The sequence below is a fragment of the Anas platyrhynchos genome, chromosome 14 (genome assembly GCF_047663525.1).
Source record: "Anas platyrhynchos isolate ZD024472 breed Pekin duck chromosome 14, IASCAAS_PekinDuck_T2T, whole genome shotgun sequence".
In the NCBI taxonomy this organism is placed as follows: Eukaryota; Metazoa; Chordata; class Aves; order Anseriformes; family Anatidae; genus Anas; species Anas platyrhynchos.
Genome location: NC_092600.1, coordinates 4,987,083 through 5,013,046, shown reverse-complemented (window position 1 = coordinate 5,013,046; position 25,964 = coordinate 4,987,083). Strand labels below are relative to the sequence as shown.

General features: G+C 36.4%; 1 protein-coding gene and 1 long non-coding RNA gene across 9 annotated transcripts in view; one reads left to right on the top strand and one right to left on the bottom strand.

Moving 5' to 3' along the window:
* Nucleotides 1–20,477, top strand: part of MAPK9 (mitogen-activated protein kinase 9) — a 27,517-nt gene extending 7,040 nt beyond the window's left edge. The window contains exons 3-12 of one of the 5 annotated variants that reach the window (XM_072044639.1): nt 1,594–1,723; nt 2,429–2,487; nt 3,167–3,305; nt 4,479–4,644; nt 5,586–5,657; nt 10,055–10,237; nt 10,925–11,049; nt 11,498–11,561; nt 12,461–12,532; nt 13,321–20,477. In XM_072044639.1, coding sequence (XP_071900740.1) covers nt 1,594–1,723; nt 2,429–2,487; nt 3,167–3,305; nt 4,479–4,644; nt 5,586–5,657; nt 10,055–10,237; nt 10,925–11,049; nt 11,498–11,561; nt 12,461–12,532; nt 13,321–13,337 — 1,027 coding nt within the window. In that variant the 3' untranslated portion in view covers nt 13,338–20,477. Of the gene's footprint in view, nt 1–1,593; nt 1,724–2,428; nt 2,488–3,166; nt 3,306–4,478; nt 4,645–5,585; nt 5,658–5,892; nt 5,965–10,054; nt 10,238–10,924; nt 11,050–11,497; nt 11,562–12,460; nt 12,533–13,320 lie in introns of all 5 variants that reach the window. The other 4 variants (XM_027468142.3, XM_027468143.3, XM_027468141.3 and 1 more) reach the window with 4 other exon arrangements.
* LOC106019038 (uncharacterized) lies at nt 1,593–25,964 on the bottom strand. Of its 4 annotated transcripts, XR_011812645.1 has the most exons (4): nt 23,615–25,951; nt 21,372–22,100; nt 11,764–11,884; nt 1,593–4,941 (listed from the first exon to the last, which is right to left on the bottom strand). It is a non-coding gene; the product is annotated as an uncharacterized lncRNA (long non-coding RNA). The 4 variants fall into 4 exon arrangements; XR_005269327.2 differs by lacking the exon at nt 11,764–11,884 and having other exon boundaries at nt 23,615–24,536; XR_005269324.2 differs by lacking the exons at nt 1,593–4,941; nt 11,764–11,884 and having other exon boundaries at nt 19,946–22,100; nt 23,615–24,272; nt 25,412–25,947.

Sequence of the window (25,964 nt, the reverse complement as noted above, 5' to 3'; positions counted from 1 at the left end):
GATAAATAAGCAAAATGAAAGGTACAGGTGACTTTTTTTTTTTTATGTGTGCTGAGGATGAGTCGTGACACATACCAAATTTGTCAGGTGGCAGAGGGATACTTTGCCTAAAATTGCTCGTATGCCCCTCTGCTGCAGTCACCTAGCTAGCTGTGATTGGCTTGGACAGCTTTTTTTCATATAGATCCTGTTGATTATTAGCTTTGTAGTAATTCCCAGGCACTGTTAGTCATCAATGTATGTGAAACTTTTTACGTATTATGCCTTCTAGGTGAAGTGAATAATATTGAAGCATCAGTGCTTCATATCTGGGAGGAAAATAGTTTGTGCAACTGCCTGGCCTCCCATTTTGTGTTTTGTTTCACATAGGCATAAAGGCTTTAAATTTGAGAGTGATCATACGTCACTGAATAATGACCTGTGTATTTCGCAGAACTATGTTGAAATAAATGCTAGCAAGCCTTTAATGAAAGTGGTGCATTGATTCAAATCTGGGACAAGAAAACATCGTTTTGCAAGCAAACCCTGCTTAGTGGTGTATTGCTTTTTCCATTAGGGAAAGTAGTGGCTTGATGCTGGTAAACTTTGTATGATTTGAGTATTGCTATCACAGATGAGCTGTTCTTTTGTAAGAGTACTATAATCTGGTGGTCCTTTTAAGCCTGGTGTTGTACATGTCTTGATGAGACAGGGAAGGAATTTGCAAAGAAATGTTCTGGGAAAATGTATGTTTCTTTCCTACCCTGGCAAAGTAATATTAAATGGAAGTAATACGGAAATCTTTGTATAAAGCTACAGAGGTAGGAGACTGGAACATCTGTGTTTTTTATGGTATGCATTTGCAGATAATTTGCTAAATAGTCTCTGTGTTAATAATGAGGATATTCAGACTTCAGATAATTTAGCCTTAGATTCTTACAGCTGTTAAAGCAAGTTTGCATCTGTATCTCAAATTGCAGAGGGAACGAACAAGGACAACTGAAAAATAATGCCAGATGAATGGCCATTTTCATTTTTAAATCGTTGTATTGCTCCCTGGGATCTGGGAGCTTTCCATATTTCACCATTCTATTGATTTTTATTTTGTGTGAAACCAGATGATGAGTGTAATTTTCTGCTAAGCATTAAAATTGCTATGAATTGTAATTTATTCAGATGCAGGAGGAGTGCATTGACACCTGTGGAACAGATCAGGTGCTGTGACTGTCCTTTAGGGAAATTCCTCTTGCAAATGTTAAATGACTGTCAGCAGTGCTGTCCCAAAAAAAGGCCTAAGTATACAGATTAGGCAACTGAAATACTTATTAATTTAAAATAAGCTTAACATATTTTTCCATCTATTGAGTCAGCATATACTGTCTTATTGGGAGGGGGGGCACAGAAGACTTCTTGTAAGAATGTTAGTGCCTTTATTTAACCTAATTCTGTTTTTAAGGAATGTACATTTTGTAAATGTAAATTAGATGAAGCTGCTTAGTTGATACTAATTTTTGCAAATCTTGATTTATTTCCTTGTTCCTATCTGCCCTTTTCCCCCACCTCTCCCCAAAACAGACTTCAGCTTAAGTTGTTTGTCTTTTTGAAAACTTCTAGTGCTGCGTTTGATACAGTCCTTGGAATAAATGTTGCTGTAAAGAAGTTGAGTCGTCCTTTTCAGAATCAAACCCATGCAAAAAGAGCTTACAGAGAGCTTGTTCTTTTAAAATGTGTCAACCACAAAAATGTAAGTTTGGCTTTATATTTCCCTCTTTCATCTTAGAGTAATTTGTCTTAAAAGCTCTCTTGTTATCGATAACCAAAATACCAGAAAAATGGTGAAATTGGAAGGCTTTGGTGTGGGTAATAGAATTTACATGATGTGTGGTTGAGGTCTTGGGCAAGCTGTTTGGTTGTTAAAAGGATGAAGTGCCAAGAGCAGGAGGTTCTTGTTGCAGTGCTGTTGTGGATTTACCTTCAGTGTAGACTTTGTAAAGATGACATTGCTGTAGTGTGTTTGCTCTTTTAAGTCCTGTTAAGCGAACAAAGCCTGTCTGGCAGATGGTTTGGCTCTTGTAACTGCACTGTAGTTATGTTTTCTGAGCTTAGGCAAGATTTGTATTAAATACAGTATTTAACCGGTAGGTTTGGAGGGTGCAGTGATGTAGCTTAAAAAAAGGGTGCTGTCTAGGCACTGGAGAGGGAGTTAGGTGTCATGTAACTTCAAAAAGAAAAACATTTCTGCCGTCTCAGTTCCTTCAGCATATGTGCTGCAGATCTGAACTGTTTTTGAAACAGCAATTTTTCAGTGTAAGTGAATTAAGTGAAACCAAGTAATGTTTAAATTGTGTATATTACCAGTGTGCCTTTGATTTTGAATAATAATTTCTGCAATGAATGGGTTTTTACTTGAGTTAAAGCTGAAGCTTCTTCTAATGTTTTTCCTTTATAGATAATTAGTTTATTAAATGTATTTACACCACAGAAATCACTAGAAGAATTTCAGGATGTGTAAGTACTAGATTTTTTTTGTTTTAATTTTCCTGACAAATAGTAGCATAAGCCATAGAGCTATATTTCTACTATCTTACAGACTTTATACTTTGAATACAGAGGGTAGCTAAAAGACTAAATCCAGGCTTTAGTTAGTCTTTCTGGATATTTCTGAAAGAAAGAAAAAAGTAAGATGTTTTACTACACACATAAGATGGAAGTGTAGGTCATTTCAGTGCATATGCTGTTGTGGTTAGTGAATGGGCTTGGGTAAAAGGGTATGTGTGTCTTTGAGTGGGTAAGCAGATGATATTTTAACTTGAAAATTAATCGTTCCTTATTAGTCCTTACAATATTTTTTTGGGGGTGTGTGGGGTGTAATTACAGTGAAAGGAAACATCAAGTCCTGATGCATTGCAGCATCTGCAATTTCTTCATGAATTTCAGTCAGTCTGAGTTTTTCATGCTGTATCAATTTAGAAAACTCAGAATTATTATTCTGACTGCCATTTCTAAAACTAGCTAAATTCTAATTTCTTGTGATGGACTACTGAATATTTTTTTCACTTTTAATAGTTAGACTATTTGAGTAGATAACACTATAATTTTGAAATTATGGTAATGCATACGAAATGCATTTTAAATTTGTTAACTTTTTGACTCAGGGTTTCTCAATGTTTTCTTTCTTATGCTTTAGATACTTGGTTATGGAGCTGATGGATGCCAATTTGTGCCAAGTTATTCATATGGAATTGGATCATGAAAGAATGTCCTATCTTCTTTACCAGATGCTATGTGGTATCAAACATCTTCACTCAGCTGGTATCATCCACAGAGTAGGTAGTATTAGATCGTTAACGATACTCTATGAACACATATTCTTAAGAACTGGAGATTTGATTTGGAAAAGAATCCAGTCTAGGAGAGGAACAGAACAGGGATAGCTCAAAGGAATATACCTAGAGATGACTTAAGAGTCTGTGACCAAATAGAACTTTGAAATAATCTGTGTGACTCCCACCTCTGTTATTAATAGATGAATATTGAAATGTGATATCCTTCACATGGCCCAGCATTATAGCAAGATGAGAGGACAACAAATTTCACTGCCAACAACTGTAAATAATTATTCTGTTATTTCAAGAGAAAAGTCTGAGTAGAAGATTAGAAACTCCAAGCCAGCTGGTTCAATACTGTTCTGCAGAAACTTGTTGCCTTCCTAAAATGTTCACACTTGATCTATTTGCATGTCCCCATCATCTCCCTTGAGAAAAGAATATTTTGTACCTGAAAGCATAGTTCATGTGACTGAAACCAAGTCAAACATTTGAGCAGAATTAAATGTGCATGTGTAATTCAGTGACTTCTGATAATCTGTGAATAAAAAAGTGCTTTAGTTTTTCCTGTGCTGTATATTCCTTTGGGTGCAATAATGCTTTTTCCCATGAGGCAGATATCTTTAAATATGTTATTTTTCTCTCTGCTCACTGGATAACTTTGTATTTTCTCTACATCATAATTTTAACAGTGAAATTTGCTAACCAAAATAATGCAGGTGGCTTATCTGTCATTAACAAATGCACTTATTAATGTATTGTGTCGTGCCACTTTCTACTACAGACATCTGACAGATTCATACAATCTCCTTTTCTATGCAACTATTATTCATACCCAAAATAGGTCCACTCGATGTGTTAAAGGAAGTAGATAAATGTACACATTGTGCATTACAGAATGTAAGGTAACTGACTATGTTGTCACTGCACAACTGTGTAGATTAAAAGTCTGCAGATGATGTTGATTCGGTATTTCCCTGACTTTTGAGCACTGAGCTGTGCAGCATTTCACTTCTCTCTGGTCTGTGTATATATAAACCAGCAGAAATACCAGAACACGAATGTAAAGTTGTTATGTGAGGTGAACTGGGGGTATATAAGGACTTTGGGAGTGGGGAGTAATGTATTATCCAGTATATTGAGCCTTCCTTAACTGAAATAATTTCTTGTTAGGATTTGAAACCCAGCAACATAGTAGTAAAATCAGATTGTACGCTCAAAATCCTTGATTTTGGACTGGCAAGAACAGCGTGTACTAATTTTATGATGACTCCATATGTAGTAACACGGTATTATAGAGCACCAGAGGTTATCCTTGGAATGGGCTATAAAGAAAATGGTAAGTTATTGGAGCAACACTTTAAAATCTCTTTAACAATCTTTTGTCTAAATCATATCTGTCTCAGAACATAACAGCTTTAAAAGATCAGGGCAGAGCTGTTTTTCCTCTGCCATGTCTGTTTTTAAACAAAGTGTGCTTATGACATAACATGACAATAACAACAAAAATATACACTGGTTATTTTGGAGAAGGTAATAGTTTTCTACTGCATGTTTATCTCTAATGTATACTGTTCCTGTTCCCCTGCTGTTGTTTTACCTTCTCATCTGTTGTCCTGGTGTCATTTTCTTTACCCTAAAAAAAAAAAGTGAGACATTTATGCTGGATGATACTTTAAAATAATGATCATTGTATAAATAATAAACCCTTATATCAGTGTGATTTTTATTGTGAAGCATCTTTTTACAGTCTGCCCCTTTTATGTCTGTGATTATTAAAATCTATTTCAGATTCCTAGGAGAAACAATGTCTTATATTCCCTTAAACCTGCAAAGCACTTAAAAAGGCTGGGTGTTATGCTATAGTTAACTATTTTTAATGCCTTGAACATCCAGCCAACAAACTTGTGTACTAGTGTTTTACTTGCTGATTTTTACTAGCTGTGGAGTAATATGCTGCCTCCTCTGGTCTTTTATCTTAGTACATCTTTTTGCTTTGTCACTGGGGCTTGGGGGTATCGTACTTTCTGTAACTTTGGCTGCCTAATACAAGGGACTCACAGGATCTTGCTGAGCCACTTAAGAGTTTACATTGATGCGTGTGGCAGCTTGTACTACAGCAAATACTCATGTGGACGAGAACATTAGTAGAGGCAGTTCTCGATAGGACAGGAAAATAATTGCAGGACTATAAATGTGCAGTGTGAAGTTACAAATAAATAATCATCGTATTTAAAAAATCTTTAATCTTTTGTCCTTGTTGCACCTAACATATGATAGTGGATATCTGGTCTGTTGGGTGCATTATGGCAGAAATGGTCCTCCATAAGGTCCTGTTCCCAGGAAGAGATTGTATCCTTCTTCATGGTTGTTTCAGAAATGTAAACAGTATTTATATTTTTACAAAATGCTAAAACCACAATTTAGCAACAGTTAAGTTAGTCGGTGTTGAAATGATTGAAAATTCATGTTAAGAGTTTGTTTTTCCACATTGTTGTGTTTTATTGTAGATGCTAGATGTTTTTGTTTTTTTCCTCACTTTTGTTCATGAGACTTCATAATTTGATCATCTCATTTTTACTTTCAGTTGATATCTGGTCAGTTGGGTGCATCATGGGAGAATTGGTGAAAGGTTGTGTGATTTTCCAAGGCACTGATCGTATCCTTCCCTAGTCATCCTTGAACCCCATTCCACTTCCAACAGAAACACATTTTGATCTGTATAAGTATAAAAGCATAAATAGTGTTTTCCATAATGTTTTAATAGATCTACTGTAATATATGAAATTAGTGTCATTAGCCAAATCGTTAAGCCTTCCCATTTTATTTTTGTAGTAGACTATTTACTGTAATTTGTATTGATTGAATCCATAGGATTTACATTAAGAGCTTCAGCTTTTCTAGCTTTAAAAGGATACTGTTAGATTAAAAAATAAACACCAGTAAGTATATTTTCTTACTATTGTTCTTTGTAGATAAGTGTTATAAGCAAAAGCCTACAAATTTACTTCTTACTATGCATGCATTTTTGCTTCCTATTTTGTTGAACAGTGAACTTTTTTTTAATGTATGAGTTTTTGAGTTTGTCAGATTTTTTTTCTTGCTCATTAGGACACTGCTGTCCAGCAAGTGCTAATTGCAAGCACACTGCATGAGATATTAAGAAAAAATATTATTTAATACAAAAGGAACAATTATTTTTCTTTTGGAATTTTTGTTTTCATTTTATGAAAACTTTATTTCAGGCTTACTTTTTCTTATGATTCCCATCTCCCTCTCCAGTATTTTTGATCCAAATTTGTCTTCACATAATTGTGCTTCCTTATATGATAGGAATTACAGGAAATTTTTCTGTATTAAAACCATATATTTTTGTATATGCCTTAGTTTAGAAATCTCAAGAACAGTGGATCAGAGACAAGCCCCTATGCTGTGTTAAGTGAACAAAAATAATCATTTAATTGAATGCCTGTTCCTTGAAGAATTTGATGCATTTCAAAGTATTTCCCTAGAAACAAAATTTAAAATGCTTGACTCCTTATCAAGTTCCAATTAAAAAAAAATGGAGTGAAACCAATTCTCTTCTCCTTTATAATGAATCATCTTGTGAAGTAGTAGTGTTGCAGGACTAGACGTTCCAAGTTTATCAGTAAATATATAGAAAGCAGAAGGTGCAATTAAACCACAATTGCCATGTGTGGCTGTATGCCTTAAGAAGCCCTAGCTACTTGAGGTCCAACATTTTGAAGAAGGTATATTTTTTTCTTGTCAGCAAGTAAATGTTGGGTCTGCCACTTTGAATATCAAATATTCGTTCACATAATCTTTTTATAGATACCTCTGTACCTTACAGAGGGGTAGATTAAATTTGAATACTAATTTTCATGACACTAATCTTCAGCAGTTGATCATGCATTATTTAGTAGCATAAATGATTAATTGTTAAATAAGTCTGTTTTCCACCTTTCTTTCTTTCTATATTTATTGTTTTACCTTTCAAAGCCTTCAGACCAACCTAACACAATTCTTCATGTATGTTGTATGTCTTTCACCTGCATGTCAGCATGGGCTATTTCGGTTCATTCATGATAAATGAAGGAAATTTTGTCCATATTCTTGAATATGCGAATTATCATCTGTGGTTCTCTGAAGCTCCACCAGTCTATATTTCAAGGAGTCTCCCCTTATATCTTACCAGAATGCATAGCTGAGCTTAGAGGTTTTTTTTTTTTTTTTTTTTCTGGTAAGACTTTCAGTTCCCTTTAATGTGAAATACTGACAACTATTCGTGTTGTTGACTTATGCAGTTACCAGTCTGGAAAAGTTTCAGATTGTCATTTTCATTTAGCTGCAGCTGCAAGACTGTTTTGACTGTGTGGTTTATGGGGGATGCTAGTGTGCATGGCCGTGAAATTTTCCCTTTTATAAAACATTTTTTGACTTAAGTTTTGAAATGTCATAGTATTGGGGCATTTAGAGCAGGGCCAGTTTCAGTACCTTCCCTAATGATGTGCCCTTGACTATATTCAGGAGAACCTGCTCTTAGATCCAGTAGTTTGTAAAAAGTACTTTGAGAAATCATAAAAACTTTGAGAAAAAAATCGTAAGTACTTTGAGAAAACGTAAAAAGTAGTTTGAGAAATCCCGACAGGGGTTTCTCAGGGAATTGCAGCATTGCCCTGGTTGGGCTGAGATGCTCCACGTTGTCAGAGCAATGGATGGGCTGAGCCTGCTCCTGACGGGTGCTGAGAGCATAAACTGGCCCGAGTGGCTGGCGGTTGCTATTGCGTTGGAGATGAAAAATGTAGAAAAACTATGCAACATAGATACTGAAGATGAAATAATGGAAAGCATAGCAGCACCAGAGAATGTTTTTAATGCTCTTGCTACCCAGGTGGTGAAAGCAACTGCCTGACTGATGGAAAAAGCATGAGGTCATAGTCATGATTTATTGGGGGAAAATTGTGCTTTATTATAATTGTAATAAGGACTCTGTTTCCAACTTCTCTTCTTCCAGACAGACAAAGTAGGCAGGCACACTTGGTATGGACTGGTTTACTATTGACGTTGAGGTCACTTACTTGACTAGGAAGGGAATTCTGTCTGTAGACTGCAAGGGATGCTCTGTACGTTTTACAGTGAAATTAAGGTTTTCTCCCTGATGGGTTTCTAACAATGGGCATAGCTTATTTGATGCCCAACTCTATGTTGGGGAAATCTTTTTTCTTTTCTCTCCAGGTTTTTATTACTGAAGTAGGATATTTAGTCATCATTGTTCATCCCCTCACCCTGAAACCACAACAGAGTGGACTTTAATTTGGGTAGCTGGCTAGCCAGGCTACTGTTAGTCAGAAAAAAAGCTTCTTGAAGATGGATTGGTGGAGTTCTTGCAGAAATTAGTTTTCCAACTCAAAACAAAATTTCCTGGTGTATGTCTAAAATTGCATTGTATGTGCTTTGTTTTAGCATGAGAGTTAGTACCGACTTGAATTTTTATTATATTGTTTTTCTATTGGAATGTATACAATAAGCAAATATAATTTTCAATCTTTGCATCTAAAGTTTTAGCATGAAGCAGTTACTATGCATATATTTCTAGTTGTATTTCTGGTGCACTAACTGAAATGAAAAGAGCTTCAGTGTTTTATAAATTCTTTAAGTCTACATGCAGCAAATATATTTTGTTAGAAAATATGTATGAGGATGGATAGGTTGAAATGATAGGTTATGAATTTATATATAAAGGTTGATGGTTAGACTCTGTTGGAATTGCACATTCTTTTGATCAGAAATATGTAAAGTATAGGTCTGAGTAAACTTACTGTATTAGTATCGCCGATACTTAAGTCTTTTACATACTTGTACAGAATTAACACAGTATGTCTTCTCGGTGTGAAAGAGCTTTGTTGTCCTGACTAGCTAAGCTTGCTCAGAGAAGGTTCCAGTGTATCTGTAATATATGTATATTTCACCAAGTCTAGGGAAAACACCTTGAGATGAAAGAAGGCGCAGTCCAAGAGTAATTTGAGGCACATTTTCAATTGGTAGTATGTAAATCCAATTCCTAAGAAATGTTTAGAATCTGCATTTAAAAACAGTAGTCTTTGATTAGGAGGTTCTTTTGGTTTAATTATATAAAAATATACAGAAATCTGGATTCACTTTTTAGAACCCTTTCAAACTTCCAAAGTTGAAAATAAAAAGCAACCAAATGAACGAAAACAAATAGAAAGAAACTCCCATAATGTAAAACCTAATTTCCTCATGACATAGGCACAAAATTCCTTACTTTGAAGAATGTGATGTATTTGTGCTTTTGTTTTTTTAAAAACATATACTTCCTTACTTTCAAAAATCTTCCATGTGATAATATTGTGTACTTTGGAAGATTCAACAGTAGCTTTTCTTTTCTGTCCCTGTAGTTGTTTTGTTATGGATATAATTACCAAACGAAGCTTCTTTTTGACATTACTGTTTTCAAAACTGGCCAATAGCTATTAATTAGCAAAAGATATTTAAGAATAATACATTATGCAGCACTTCTACTCTGTCTTACAAAGCCCTAAATTTTACATTTTTGTCAATGTAGTTTTTTGCATGGCAGTTCAGAATGTTAATTGATCTTAGAATGAAGTTCTTATTTTTTGTCATTTGTTCAAGTTTTCAACTTTTCAGATTTCTGTAAGTGGTATTTCTGTGTAGTGCAGACTTCAAATTCTTCAGCTGATTTTCCTAAAGATATGGTGCAGATATTGATCAGTGGAATAAAGTTATTGAACAATTAGGAACGCCGTCAGCGGACTTCATGAAGAAACTACAGCCTACAGTGAGGAATTATGTAGAAAACAGGCCCAAATATCCTGGTATTAAATTTGAAGAGCTCTTCCCAGACTGGATATTTCCATCAGAATCTGATCGTGACAAGTTAAAAAGTAAGGCAAACTTTTTTCTCCTTTTCAAGAATTTAATTCAAAATGTCTGCAACGTATGTAATAAATACATATATATGTATATATGAAATATTATCTTGTAGTGTATTTTATTGCATTACAATGATCATTCATAAAAAAAGTCAATATAGTGACTCTGCAACAATGAATAGCAACTTACTGTGCATTTACAAATGTATTTTAAATTCAGTAGTTAATGGCAAAAAACTGTGACCCATGCACCAACATGACTGTTCAAAACTGAGTTTGGTTGTCAGATGCAGGGCTTATGCTTTGGATTACAGTAAAATAATATTTATGCTAGAGGATTGTGACCTCATTTTGAAAGAAATCTGTACCAGTATGGGAAAGCTTGCATCTCTGAGCCTGTTCTGGTAGTGCAGGTTAATGTTTGTGTATTTAGCAAAATGTGGAGCTTTAGTACAAAAAAAAAAAAAAAAAAAAAAAAAATATATATATATATATATATATATATGGGCAGTGCTCAGTGAGACCTATTTAACCCCACAGGATTAAAAGTTAAGTATTCTCATGTCGCCAACAAATGGAACATGTTGAAAGGCTTAGATGATTAAGAAATCTGTGTTTTCTGTTCCCAGTACGCATTTTGTCATGTGTTAAAAATCTACAGCTCTTTTATCTCTGTTTTTTTCATTTTTTACTTTCTAGCCAGCCAAGCTAGAGATTTATTATCAAAAATGCTTGTAGTAGATCCAGACAAGAGAATTTCTGTAGATGAAGCCTTACGTCATCCTTATATTACTGTCTGGTATGACCCAGCTGAAGCAGAAGCTGTAAGTTTGCATTGCAAATAAATTTTAAGATATCAGTTTAATAATTTTAAAGAATATCTGTAGTTTGAGTCAAGAACATACTTTGAACTCATATTTTAACTAGTCAAAGTTGCATGTAAAGCATTCAGATCAACAAACCACTTGAAGAACCACCTGGAGTGGAATTGATGTAATAGTTCCCTTTATGGAAAGAGTTGCCTATATGGTGGCAAGCTAGTGCATTTTGAATAGTGGGCTTTCTCAGAGGCCCCATCAAGCCTTGTGAAAAGTTTAATTTCTAATTGATGCTTTTGAACAGCATTTCAGTGGGAGTAGGACCTAAATTCTGGAGACACAAAATGAAAGTAATTTTGAGATGGCTAAGAAGATCACTTTTAGTTTTTCTTACTATAATTGATTGTGTCGGCCATATGTAATAGGTAAATTACACGCTTCCTTTTCTTTGTAGCCTCCACCCCAAATCTATGATGCACAATTGGAAGAAAGAGAACATGCAATTGAAGAATGGAAAGGTAAACAAGTGAGCATGACCGATGAAATGTACTGTAATAACTTAGGTTATTAATGACAGCTCACAGTACATGTTTGTTGGATTGTGTAAATGGAACTCACTACTCAAAATACGCAGTACTACTTACGCCAGTATGAAAAGAAATAAATGGAAAAATGTACTATTTTTGGAATGAATATATATATGCATGTATGTACACATACAGGTAACATTCAGTCTGTTCACTAAAATGTCAGTTTTCATTTTCTTCTTCCTTTCCCTTGAATATTTTGTTGTTAGGTGTTGGTAATCCCAGTTATTTTTTTTTTCTTGATAGAAAATGCTCTGAAAAAAAAACAAATCAAATGGAATCGATTTAGTTATTACTCAGAATTAGAAGAGTCTTAATGTATTTAAATGTTGTTGCTCCTGGTTTCATTACGCCTATGGATATGCACACTGTTAAGTGAAGGTGTAACTTGGCATACCTGATGGGACACCAAGAACATGTCATGTTCTTCAAGAGCAGACATTTGTTGATGTCAAAATAAAATTTCCACGGAGGTTTATCTGCATGATATTTTAAATACAAATTTGATTTATGCATTTATTTGCAATTAATTGTAGTGCATTGTAGGTATCGATGTAATATTTTGAGGTGGGATGACTTAGCTATTGTGTTTGTAAAATGTTGATTTTGGCGCATGCTTAGTGTCTTTCTGTGATACATAAAACATGTAGGATTCTCTAATTATGTTAATAGGCCCTTAAAAAAAAATAAAAGGCCCTTACAGTTGTACTCAGACTGACCCGTAACTATTTAATTGTACCTTTACTCATTTATAAATTATATATAAAGCCTCTGACCTTACAATGTTTTTTCTCTCTCTTCCCTCATTCCTTCCACCTTCCTCTTATCAGAGTTAATATACAAAGAAGTAATGGATTGGGAAGAAAGGAGCAAGAATGGTGTGGTAAAAGATCAGCCCTCAGGTTAGTCATTGTTTCAGTAGCTCTTCTATAACTATGTTGTGTAGGGCTCATCTGGTGGACTAGAGGAGTGAAAAAATCCTACTTACTCCAGGTAGGCAAAAATTCTGTTCCTAAAGACAAGGATTCTGATCGGCCTTTGGAGACCCATGTGCTGTAGTATTTAATTTTTATGAAATAAGTTGTAGGAAAGTGTAAGTCCATGGGCGTTCAACACACTGAACTGCCTTCTCCACACAAGTCTTAGGCATCAAAAGAAATAATCGATGCCATGTTACATCAACTGTTGCACAGATACCTTTTATGCTGAGTGGTTATTCTTTGTCTCTGTGTGAATGCATACATTTCATGCAGGGTTAAACATCTTCAGAGCTCCTTACTTTAAAACAGCTAATAGTACAAAGTGTTTGTCTGCAATTGAAGCCTTGATGTTTGCTGCTGTTCTCTTGGTTCAGTAATTGGAGTTGTACTATCTCCTATTAACTATACCTAGATTTCTTGGTATTTGTGCCACTAGGGAACAAAATCTTATGTTGTCTCTTTTTTTTTTTTTTTTTTTTTTTTTTTCCTCCTAGAGAAGGAGAAAAATAATCAATTCTCCTGATGTTCACTCCAGGTTTTGCATGTTAGGAAACTTAGTACTTGCTTTTCTACTGTTTATTGATTTGTTATTTTCTAAGAATTTCGCTAGGGAAAATGATGCTCAAAATGATGCTCAGAGCCTAGAAGTGGGGTTATTTGTACTTGCAATATTGTCTTGCCTCAGATTTTATTATGTTTGGTTTACTTAGCACAGATGCAGCAGTGAATAGCAACACCAGTCCTTCCCAGTCATCATCTATCAATGACATTTCATCCATGTCAACAGAGCAAACATTGGCTTCAGATACAGACAGCAGCCTCGATGCCTTGACAGGACCCCTTGAAGGATGCCGATGATCAGCCAGGATTGCAGACTTAACTTTGGAAAAAGAACTCTCGCTTCCATTGGGCCTGAATTGCTTGTAAGTTAATGGAACAAAACTAGAAAAACTCCATGTTCTGCATGTTCTACTAAAGTAATGCCTGTTTTTATTTTTACTCAGTTGTTATGAAACTGCCTGCTTAATGTTGTAGAACTTAAATCAATGTCTAAGGAACAACAACAAAAAATAAATTTAGACACTATAATAGGCTTTTCTTTTGTTTCAGCCTATTTCAGGTGAGCAGTTATAATAGACTTTTAACCAATAACTTCTCTTAAATGAGTTCATGAATCTTCAGTACCAACTGGCAGGCTTTTGTGACATCAGTGGTTGTTTACATTTTAGTACAGTATTGCTCATTAGTAGGTTTTTTGAATGTATAGTGTCTATGAAGTTTGTTTGAACATGTGACTTTGGCAGTTTGCTTTATTTAACTACTGGAGTGTTGTGTGTAAGTGTTAATTCACATATTGAACACTCAGTACTATATTTAAAGGGCAGTTATTTTTACATATAGCACTTTTTATTGAGCCCTTTCTATCCACTTCCTAATAATTCTGTCTATCTTCTTGTAGAAGAGAAAATTGTGAAGTTTAAAGAATGTAGCCATCCCTTCATATTTCACCAATGAATATGTCTCTGACGTTCTTTTCAGTTATTTAAACTGAAGTGGATGGAAGACACACAGTGGCTTAGTTCAATCTTAAGGATGAGTGACTTCTCTGTGAAGTTGTGCCTGTTAAAAGAGGGGAGAGTGCTAAATTGTTCTGTACATTCTGTCTTGCAATAGTAGTCCTTTAACAAAAACAAACAAAAAAGGAAATTATATGTGTGCTTTTCATTCAGTGCAAACTGATAAAAAGGACAGGTGAATTGGAGAGACTTGCAGCCTAAGTGGCCTGAAAAAGAGCTGCATAAATGTTTTCCATTTTTTAATGGGTCCATGCTATCTAGAGAGTAATTAAGGAAACAAATGTAGTAGCTTTAAGTCATTTGACAATTAAGTTAAAGTATTTACTTAATTGAATTTAGCTCTATTCCCAAATTAGGAAAACCTCTCAATTTCCTACTGGAGAGGGAAAATTAATATATTTAATACATATATATTTTCTAAATACAGTGTCAGAGGAGAGGAGCTTATTTGCTGTTTCAATAGAAGCTTGTCAATGCAGTTTTCAGAATTGTATAATACAAACACTGCCTGCACAGTATGTTGAATTCTTAGAAAATGTTTGCAGTAGAGTAGGGCTTAAATTACCAGATGCTACACACTTGTGAATTTGTGCACATTCACTTTAGAGTGCACAGGTGTGTAAAATTTTGCTAAAGGATCTTATGTGTGCATGTGTGTATGATTAAACTATGTAACTATAATAGTAATGGATGTCCAAGATGAGGTAAAACACCACTTTCCTAAAGGCATTGTATTTAGCTGTTGATTCAGATACTGCTGACTTGAATTTAAAAAAAGCACTTACAAAATACACTTGTGCAGCTAGCCACTGCGTTACTGACATGTCTAGTACATTCTTGTAAAAGACAAGTGTCCCTTCTTTCTGACCTTAAGATTTGAAAAAGCAGTAACTTTATGCCAAAATTGCTTTTGTTAAATTGTATCCATGTGTTTTTAAATAGCTTAATTCGGTGTAGCAAAACCTTCACTGTCCCAGAAAAGGAAAATTCAATGAAGTACTTAAGATGTTAACTTCAGAATTTTCGTCTGGAATTATGAACTTTTTATTAAAAAAATAAATAAATCAGTTTTATTGAATTGTAGGATACTGAGGGCTTTTTGTTGTTGTTGTTTTGTTTTAAACCTATGGATACCTTAGTTTCTTTGGATACTGATGGTACATTTTTATCGTTTTTGTTACTGGAAAAAAATAAATCTAAAATACCTTTTACCAGATAGCAATACAGTACAGGTTGCTTTTTTTTTTTTTCTTTTTAATCCTTGTTATTTGTGCCAGTTAAAATTATTAAAGACACCTTTTCAGAAGTAACATTAGTGATTTTGGATTACTTTTAATCCTCCCCCCCTTCCTTCCATATAAGAATATTTTTATATTCTTTATTCACTATGGAAGTCATTTACTGGATTTCATTTTTCAAGATTTATTTTTAGCTTTTTCAAGTGAAGTTGCACTGTACTTTACATTCATCATTTTAACATTTATTGCTTCAGAAGATTTAATGCAACAAATACTTTTCATGTCTTTTGGATATGCTCAAAGTTGAGTTTTTCATATCGGACTTGGGCTGCTCAGCGCTGGGCTGGTTGGACCAGATGGCCTCCAGGTCTCTCCCAACCCAAATTACTCTGTGATTCAAATCGTCTTTTAATGTTGTGTGTGTGTTTGTTTGTTTTTTTTTTAACACAGAACTGCCCTATCCCCAGGATTTGAACTGGTATCTGACCTTCTAGTATATACTGTTACATCAAATATGTAATCTTTGAACAAAATAAGCCCTGAGATTGAGCTTCCTTGTAAATCCTATTGTTTGTAGGAAAAGCCATTTCATACTGTATGTTTTTAATGGCTTCTTGCTATGCCATACTTTGAAGCTTCTAAATTTTACCAAAATGTTACTGCCTTCAAAACATGCATGAAATGAAAGGTGTGAATATTGTGGATTTTGATTCTTGCATAACTTAAAAGCAAACTGCTAATAACCTGAATAAATGTCCAGTTCTTAGAGAAGGCAGATAAACAGATTATATTCAGCAAAACGCATGCAGGATAGATGCATGCTAAAGCTCCCATGCTGTTTCAGTGTGCACATACAGACTATAAACGCACTGCATGCAGACTTTATACATATTAGTTGTATTCCTGACTACAGATTAAGTTCAGTGCCACATCTGTGAAATGGTTGTCGATGCTGTGAGAACCTCATCATTGATGGAAAGTAAAATGCACATGTATCTTGACAGGGGTTTAAAAGTTGAGAAAGTTTGGTGTGCAATATAATCACTTCTATTCCTAATACTAAAATCATGTATGTAAAGTGATACAATTGACCATTTTTTTGCACTTTGGCTTTTATAAATATTTATATGTATTTAAAGACTAAGAATATGTGAGTGTGTATACATATATATTAGAAACCTGCTCAGTTTTGTAAACATGAATGTTACTTTTCTGTATGAGAGACTTTGTGTTAACACTACTGCAGTATGCATAAACAATTTATAAAATATGACTAATAAGAAGTGGCAGTCAACATAGATGCAATCTGTAATCTTAACTGCTCACCTGAAAAACAACAAAAAAGAGGGATTTATGGCTATCAATCAGATTATTTACCAGAAACATTGTTAGATATATGAACACTGAGTAGCTGAATGGCATTGCAGAAATGGAGTATGTTTTAAAATGTTCTGTGCTCATATCGTTTTTCCTCAAAAAAAAAAAAATCCAATCGGGGAAAAAAAACAAAAACACAAAAAAACAACAACCAAACAAAAAAAACACCACCCTTAAAGAAACCTGGCTTTTTGAAATCTGGATAAGCAGCCTGTAAGTGTGCTTTGAGGAAACAGTGTGATATGACAAGCTTCATTTTATGTAATGGAAAATGACAAAAACATGAGTAACGAATGGCAAAATCAAGGTTTTGTCTGCACAGATTTTACTAAACAAACGAGTCTGACTGGAAACTAGTGTTTGCAAACAGCCTGTGAAGCTTTATCTTGTTTCTGGTAAGGGTTTGCATTTCCTTGTCAAAATAATGAAAATTAAACTGAACCTTAACTCAGAATTAACTGGTTGGTTGTTAAGACTGTTAGGGACTAAAGGACTATTATTTTTTTGTCTTTTGGAGTCCTAACAGAGTGCACATACGTTTATTCAAAACTAAGTGTGTGTTGGGGGAAGTAATTCCATATGTTTTATTTTTCTTTCCTGAAGGAAAGACCTCAATTTCTAAATCATAATGCTGAATTGGTTTCCTTTTTAGCTTGTATTTGGCTTAAAATTATAATTTTACAAATGAAATAGGATTCAGACATTCAAAAAACTGACACACTGAGCCTCCAAGAACTGGGTAAATGAGCCTTTTTTGGCAGAAGTGCAATCCTCCCGTTTGGTGTGCGCTGGAAGTTCAGTTGCTGAAGTGCAGACAAATCTTTACTGAGCATAATGCTGTTTTTGAATACAGGTTCAGTCTTGCAGCAATACAGTTTGTGTAGAGCGTTTCATTTGAATTGTGAGTCTTGAAATGGAAGTACTTAGTTTGGTGAGGGGTAAATGCTGACCAGCCTTTGTCTGTATATTCTACATATGTCATATGGATTCTATCAGGGCTTGATGCTAAACTTAGTGATACTGTATACTGGGAACCAAATTCTTTCCTGGGATGTGTATTGTGTAATTCCTGCTCAAAACTGTTTTTGATCCAGGGACACCTGCACCCAGATGCAGAATTTGGACTTAAGTTCCTATAAATGAATCTAGTAACTTCTTTGCTTTTCCACAGTGTCTTTGATTTTTTTCAACATGAAGTATGACAAAAAATGTATTCTGCCTCATTATTTTCCATATATCTTAGATTGTCTATTACGTGAGTAATTAGTGATGTTCTAAAAGCTTATTACACAACTTATAAAATCAGTTTTATTTTTTGCCCACTGCATGCTAAAACGTCTGGAGCTAAACTAATGTTTTAAGTAAGCCATCTTTTCTCATATTAGTGTTGGAGGAAGGTGAAGAGAAGATCATCACTTCTGTTTGTGTTTTATTAAATGACTATTTTTGTAGCTAAAATTTTATTTGTTGGATTTCAATCTTGTAGACTTGCTTTGTTGATATAAATTTACCTGGGTCCGCTATTTCAAAGAAATATATGTATAAGAAGTCCAGTATAAAATTAAAATAATAAAATAGTCTTCTGCAATTTGTTGCTGAAAATACGACAAATTATTTTGGTCCAAGAATTAAAAAAAGAAAATACATTTAAATATTTCAGTTCTTATTCCTTGATGTTGCTGCTTATTTTTTGAAAAGGTGCTTGCAGTTTTGCACAACAGAAATCAACTTTATTAATTGCTGGGTTTGAAGCACTTTAGGATTCTTCTGAATACAACCAGTATATAGTGTTAAAAGGAATGACAAAAAATCAGATGTATTCAAATTTGGTTTCAGTCTTTTGATCTGATAGATTTGAACAGCATTTTCCTTTAAATATAAACCTTTTTTGAGAGATGTGAACTTTGAGATTTTTTTAGGGCTGAAATTTAACACATAGTACGAGATGATTTGAGAAGCATCCCCTACTTAAATACCTGTAGGGTGACTTGAATAGCAATGTGACTACCTAGGCATCTATGATATAAAGAAATGCAAAAGTCTGTCATGTAGCAAGATCAGCTAGCTTTTATTAACATTAGGCTATTCATCCTAAGCTAGATGTATGTGCTGTGGTGAGGCCAGAACATCTGTTTACATGGGGACTCCACCGTTACAGATACTATGAGGATACATAGGAAGACAGTGTCTCTAAAATACTGGTCTAAAAGCTTGATGCCTCCTATGGCATACATGAGCTCGTTTTCCAGGCTGGAGTTCAGCACTCCATGGTTTCTTAGGATAACGAAAGCAGAGAAGAAAGCAGTCACGTAAGAACCACATTTTATGTCCACTACCTGAAACAGTAGTCATATTTGTTAATGATAGCAAAGCTAGTTTAATATCCATGAACATGTGCTATTGTATTGTCTTCTACTGGGAAAAAACTTTTTTGAAAAACCATGTGTGTCACTAGCTTTTCTATGAATTCAGATGCTTAAATTGGTGCTAATTTTTTAAAAGAAAATGTAACAGATGGTTAGCAATGTATTTGTCTGTTTTTGATACCTATATTTTCTTAAATTGTGGCAAACCAAACTTTATAAAATGACTAATATACATTTTTAGGTTCGTCAGATTCCCAATTTTTCCAAAAGTAAAGTGTGTAAAATTCCAGTTATGCTTCTTTGGAGCTATTGCTTTCAAGTGTTTTATACACTAATAAAATGAACATGATTAGAGAGTTAGCAATGCATAACTACAATCCCTTTCTTTAAATTGCATGACATGCTGGGTCCCACAGGTGGTTTTAGTTTAGTTTAATTAGGATACCTAAGTAAGGGCAAATCAGAGATACTTGTGTTTAGTTAACCCAGTACAGCGAAGCCTTATCTGGTCATTAAGATAACTTATAAAGATTATAAGAATTTTCATCTATTTTAAAGAGAGAATATCAAATGGAATTAATGAACTGTTTTGTACAAATGCAAATGTTAAATCCAGAGAATATATTATGTAGTTTGCTCCAGAACACATGCTATTAAAGAGTATAATGGGCTCCTTGAGTTATTTGTATTTAAATCCAATTTTTCCCGATTACTTAAAATAACCACCCTCCCACCCAACTTCAGTTCAAGAACTTTTTTGAAATGCCTTTATCTCCCTTTGAAATGCTTTGTTTGTCTTGTTTTGGCCCTCTTTTCCACCTTCTGTTTACCAAATGTCACAAAAAGTAGCATCAAGCCCTATCACTTGTTATAATGTTCTGATTTTATGGCCTTAATATTAGATATGGTATATAATTTCAGAAGAAAGATGTGCTTTGAAGTCTAATTATATAGATACATGTGGCCTCTTCTGCGTATGAAATTAGGCTTTGATTGTCATATCTCATTCTTTATGCTTGTGCAATAGGAACATGTTCCCTTCAATGCAGTGGCTATTTTGTCTGATGCTGGACTTTGTTTTCAGGATGACTAGACAGTATTTTTTGTTTCATGGACAGCAGTCACGCTTCCTTATTTTTTTGGATTGATTTTTTTTTAAGGAAACTAGAATTTCATAAGGAAAGCTGTCAATAACTAGTTCTGAAGTGCTAGTTAAAGCCTTGTTCTGATGCTTTTTCTCCAAAAAACGTATCATAAAACAATACTAAAGCCACTGTAAAATTACAAATAAATATGTATACTTAAACAATTTGAGTAGTTTGTTTTATTTACTATAGCTATGTGTTGTTTCTTGCTTCTTCTTGTGTTGAAGTGGAATGTTTTATCTAATTGAAAGAATATGTTCTTAGTTTTATAAAACATAATGTTTCATTACACTTCAGTTTTCGGTTAACCAAAAAGTAAGTATGAGTATGAAAAGTAAATTAATATCAGCTTAAAACACTTTCTGGAGCTGCTTTCTCCTGATCACCTGGAACATTTGGACATGTTAACAGCACTTGGTTTTACTGCCAAGTAAGAAGTGTATTTTGGAATTTGTTCTTCAAAATTGCAGAAGCTTTCTGGGTGATACTGACAGATTTGTATTCACATCCTTGTGTTTAACCAGTATCATAATTGTTTTTTCAGACTTTCTTGTAAGATGCAGATAAGCTACTGGCCGTATGGGGTGTGTTTATTTGTATATATATATGGACTTTGAAATAATTTGCTTTTCACCTAATTCTCTAACAATGTTGTTTCATCTTGTCCTGACTGAATAATGCAGATGTACAGCTAAATTTGAAAACAATAAATCATTTCATTGTATTTTCTTGAAGAGGTAAGTATTCTTGTGAAGACACTGATAAGGTTTCTTAGTCACTTTGTAAAGCTGTCTGATGTAACTGGGGAAGTATTAAAATAGTTACTAAAACTACAGTATTAAAACAACAAAAACAACAGTATTAAAACTCTAGTATTAAAATAGTTAATGTGTTTATGGTGTGTATAGAGGTAGCTCTGCAAAGATGAGTGAAGGAGTCTACTAGTAACATTCTTAAGACAGGCATACTTATGGGAGTCTGGCAGGGAGACTCTTGGCTATCCGAGATACCTCTTCCTCCATGAAAGGAAATACCTTTAGGGAGAGGACAGGACTTACCCTGAAGCTCCAGATTCCAGCCACAGGGCCACATGGCAGTGCTGGCATGGTCTATAAGGAGATGTTTGGTCTTATTATTTCTCTGTGTTTGTCTCCAAAGAAATCATCTGACTTAAGGATGCAGGTATAAACGCCCCTGAAGCCCATTTAATACCTATGTGACTTCTAGGCTGGCTAGTAAAACACTCCCAACAAGCACAATATCCTGAAATTAAAAAGTCAGCCACTTGGTGCGTTAGTACGAGTGAGCCTGAAAATACCAGGGAGCTTTCCCATTGTGCTGTGTAGGCTGGTTTGGGAATGGGTAGTGCAAAGCATGTCTGAAAGATTTTTCCAGGGGTAAAAGAGAGCATCCTTGGTGTTAGCAGGGCACTGCAGAGAGTTCCTGGAGTTAAGGATGAGTTTGTAACACTGCTTGCTTTGTAATTGACAGCCCAGTTTTTACTGCTGAGATTCTTAATTTCTGAGATCAGAATATGGCTTTTCTCTCTCCTACAGAGAGAGCTCAAGTTCAAACCGATTTATTTCCATTTGTTAATTTCTCCAAAGGTTTCAAAAAACTCTTCCATTTCTCTTTGAAGCATTTCGTTTCTTCTCTCTGCATCTTCCTTTGCTCTCTCTGCATTTCGCATTTTCATCTCCACAAGGCTGTGCTGCTTGCGCTGCTGTCCCAGTTTCCAATGCATGTCCTTAATCTCCGACTGCAGCTCTCTGTTCCGCTGCTCCAGGCTGTTTGAAAGACAGACATGATAAATTGTTTTTTTCCCCTTAATGAAGCTGTAGCTTTTAATTTTTTAAACAAATGTTCCTATAAATACAAATATTAGCAGCCCCTAAGCGGGCTGTTACATGTCCCTTGTTAACCTGTGTAGGAAGGGACAGCATTCTTACACTGATTTTTTTTTTTTTTTTTTTCAGGAGGTAATGCACCAAAATTGCTCTCCCTGGCAGATTTTCTTCTGTAAGGGGAATCTGGTGTTAAATTATGTCCTTACCCAGCATTAGAAGGAGCTTCGGCCCTGTGCACCTACTTAAACTCCTGGGTTGTGCACTGGGATTTTGGTGGAAGAGGTGTGAGGAGGCAGCGGTGGCACAGTGTGCATGTTTAGTCTGGTGTGGCTCTTGGTGTCATCTCTTCAACACTGGGGTCTGTTTTCTGTCAGAATTTGCTGTTCAGCACTTGATACTGGGGCTTGCTTTTCCAGTTCATGGTGTTAAATATTAAAAACAAACAAACAGGGCAATTAACCTTACTTACCCCAATCTAGAGTAAATACAAATAACCATATGGCCAAAGCAGTATTTTGGGGGAGATGCTTTTTTAAATCATTTCCTTATGGAGTACTACAGTAGTCTAAATGTAAATGGCAGTGCAATTTATTTTAGGAAACACTGAGGATACCAACTTGAACTGCAAGGGAAAATTTAACCAGAATTTAATGAGGAGTTTAATGATAATTAAGAAAAGCGAACAACCTAGGAACAGTTTGTTTATTAAGAAGAAATTGGTGACTACCTCCTTAGGAAATTAAAGATTTAATGGATTTTTTTCTCTTTCAGTGTTCAAGGCAAAGTGTAATAGAAAATTAAACAACTTCCGTGCTGTCTGTTGAAAAAATGCATGTTGAAGCATATTATGTTTTAATCAAATAGTCATTTTGCATGATTTATACCTGTAATTTATAGCTGATGGTACTGTATTTAAAATGTTCATTCCCTTTACCTACATGACAGAAAAAACAGTACCAATTGGAGAGTGGAGCCTGGAAATGCTGCCATGTTGTTATTTTGGTAACAAGCTCTGGCTAAATCTCTATTCAATTTCTCATCTTAGGAAGCTGGAAAAGACTTATGAATACTCTCCTCAGAAATTTAAATTCATGGCTTAAAATGTGTAAAGAATAATGACCTACTACTTACCACCGCTGCTGAGAACCCAGCGCGTTTTTCTTAGAAACATTTAATATTGGATTAAGGCTAAAGGGAAAAATACACAATATAGGAGATGCTTTTCAAGAGCTCTGCACAGTCATGCTGAAAACCTTATATATGCTCTGACACTTCTCAAGCACCTCACACAGAAGTGGACTGAAATTACCAGGCTGTTGCTAACCCTGTCCGGTAACGTTGGCTGCGGACACTGCTGCTGGTGGTACTGCAGCAGTGCCCAGAGCCCCTGCAGCAGTAGCATGCAGTATGAAGCGATGCCCTCCCCGAAGCCTCACAGTTTTTAAAGCCTTTACCTTGCAACTCTGGATTCATATTCTGCCTTCTGCCTGGACATCAGCATCCTCAGGCAGGCCAGGCGCTGCTGTGGGGAGCTGGGGCTTGCTGGTGGCTCGCTGGTAGGAGGATGGCTGTCGCTGGTGTCCCCTGGGATGGGTCCTGTGTTTTCCTGAGCCTCCAAAACACCTCCTGTGGCTGTGTTCGTTTCTTGGGGGTCTTCTGGGTGGCTTGGCCCTGTCAGGTACCTTGAAGGAGGATTTTCCTCAAACATTGCTGAGCAGCGAGCGCCTGCCCAGCCGGCACCATCCGTCCCCTGTGGGCTGCCAGAGCCTCAATGCCTTTTCTGTTTCATGGGGGAACTTGTTTTCGTGCCTCTCTTGCTCTGCCTTGTCACAGCCTGTGAGAGTTTTCTTCCTTCCCACAGCTGTCTGAAGCTTTTCAAATACTTGGAAATAGTCCATTTCGCTGGAGCCTGGATCTCGTTTCAGGCTCCAGTTTTGCTTTTTGTACACTGTGGGCTTGAGTGGCCATGCCCGGCTGCTTCTCAGCCCCAGGATCTGCTCCTTCTGTCTGACCCTCTCTATTTTCAGTGTTATTTGACTGACATCTGCGGGTGGCCCATTGCAGAGCTGCCCACCATTGGAGTTCTTTCATTCCTGGGCTGGGAGATTATTTCTGTAGTCAAAGAAAAAAATTTGAAAATATATTTTTCACATTGCAAGCACGGGACTCTGTGCTCCCCTGCCCAGGGGTCAGAAAAGAGACAAACCCCAGCTGTTGGCTGCTCTTTCCCTGGCCCCTCAGCTCTGAGGAACATCTTTTAGGTCAGAGGTTGGACTCGATGATCTTGAGGTCTCTTCCAACCTAGAAATTCTGTGATTCTGTGATCTCATGGACGTCGGAGGTCACTGGGCCCTTGCCGGCCCTGTGAGGAAGGCAAATGGCGGCGGCCGTGCGAGTGAGGCAGGCCTGGGCCTCACCCCATGGTGTTTCGAGGGCAAGAGCCTTGAGGGGAAGGGGCAGAGGGGTTCTCCTCGGCCCTGCTTCAGTTCCTCTTACAAAAACTACTGGATAGGAATAAATGCGGGGTGTTTGGGTTTGCTGCCTCTTCTCACAGGAGAATGGGTCCAGTACAGAAATATCCTGGCTATAACTGAAGGAAGACCAAATCTGCAAGCAAGCTGAAAGGGTCTCTTGTTTTTAAGGCACTCAATCAAATAATTTGGGAAGTTATTTCCTCTCCCTGATCCTCACCTTTTCAGTCTCTTGGTGTAAGAAGTAAGTGGTGTAAGAAATGCCAGACTGTGATCTTGTACAGACGATCACCTTTACATCAGTTTTCTGATAGTAACAGGAAACTGTCAGATTAACTACACTTCCTAAATTCTCCTCTTAAGAGCCCCCCCTTTCCTGCATCATTGCCAAAGGTAAATCAAATGTCATTCACAAACTTGCCCATCAGAGGGGAGCACAGCACCAGCTCAGAGGGGTAGGTGTGGCTGCATCCAGTCAAAATTCTCAGTCTTAGAGGGGAAAAATGCAGAATTAAATGGTCAGTCATGCCTGGCAAAATCGTTAATCACAAGGCTGCGGTATGTTCCTTGCTGAAGAGCTGGGAGCTCATTCAGGCACTTTTCTGAAATCTCTGCAGTAAGAAGATGTAGAGAGATGCAGGGGACTAGTGGGAGCTTGCCCCAAGGATTGCTCCTCTGCTGCACCTTCCTTAGGCATCTTAGCACCGATCCAGACACTTGCATTAGCTGGCACTCCTACGATAGAGCTTTCTAGTTTTGCGTTTTTGCTAATTTACTCACCCTGCTGTTATCTCGGAGCTGACGTGCAGTGAAAAGATAACGATGGACGCACAGACCAAGTCCTCTTCCGTCACTCCTCTTGCCAGCTCACTTCCAGCACTGACAGAGTTTCAGAGCGGTGTGAGGAATGTCAGGGCTGATCAAAGAACAACCAGGGGGTGAGGAGGATGCGGCTTCCCTGCTTGCTCCTGGAGGTCAGTGCTGGCAGGAGAGCAGGGCAGCTGGGAGGAAAAGAAATTGCTCCTGGGCCAAGTCCTGCTGTCTGCGTGTGAGCTGCCCTGGTCACACTGGGGGGGCACAGTGAAAGACCCCAGGGCAGAAAGCTGCTGTGAGGGCAGCTGCATAGAGCCTGCATTGAGGGTGGGGTGAAGGCACGGCAGAGGGTCCTGCCACAGAAACATTTTCTTCAACCTTGAAACTGTTTTCTGTGTCTGGTCCTGAAGGCAGTCCCATAAAAACCCCTTTGCAGGGAGCTGCTGAGCTGCAGGGGCAGGACATGGAGCCCGTCAGGGTGTAACAGCTGCGGTGTCGTGTACTCTGTGGCTCCTCTCCT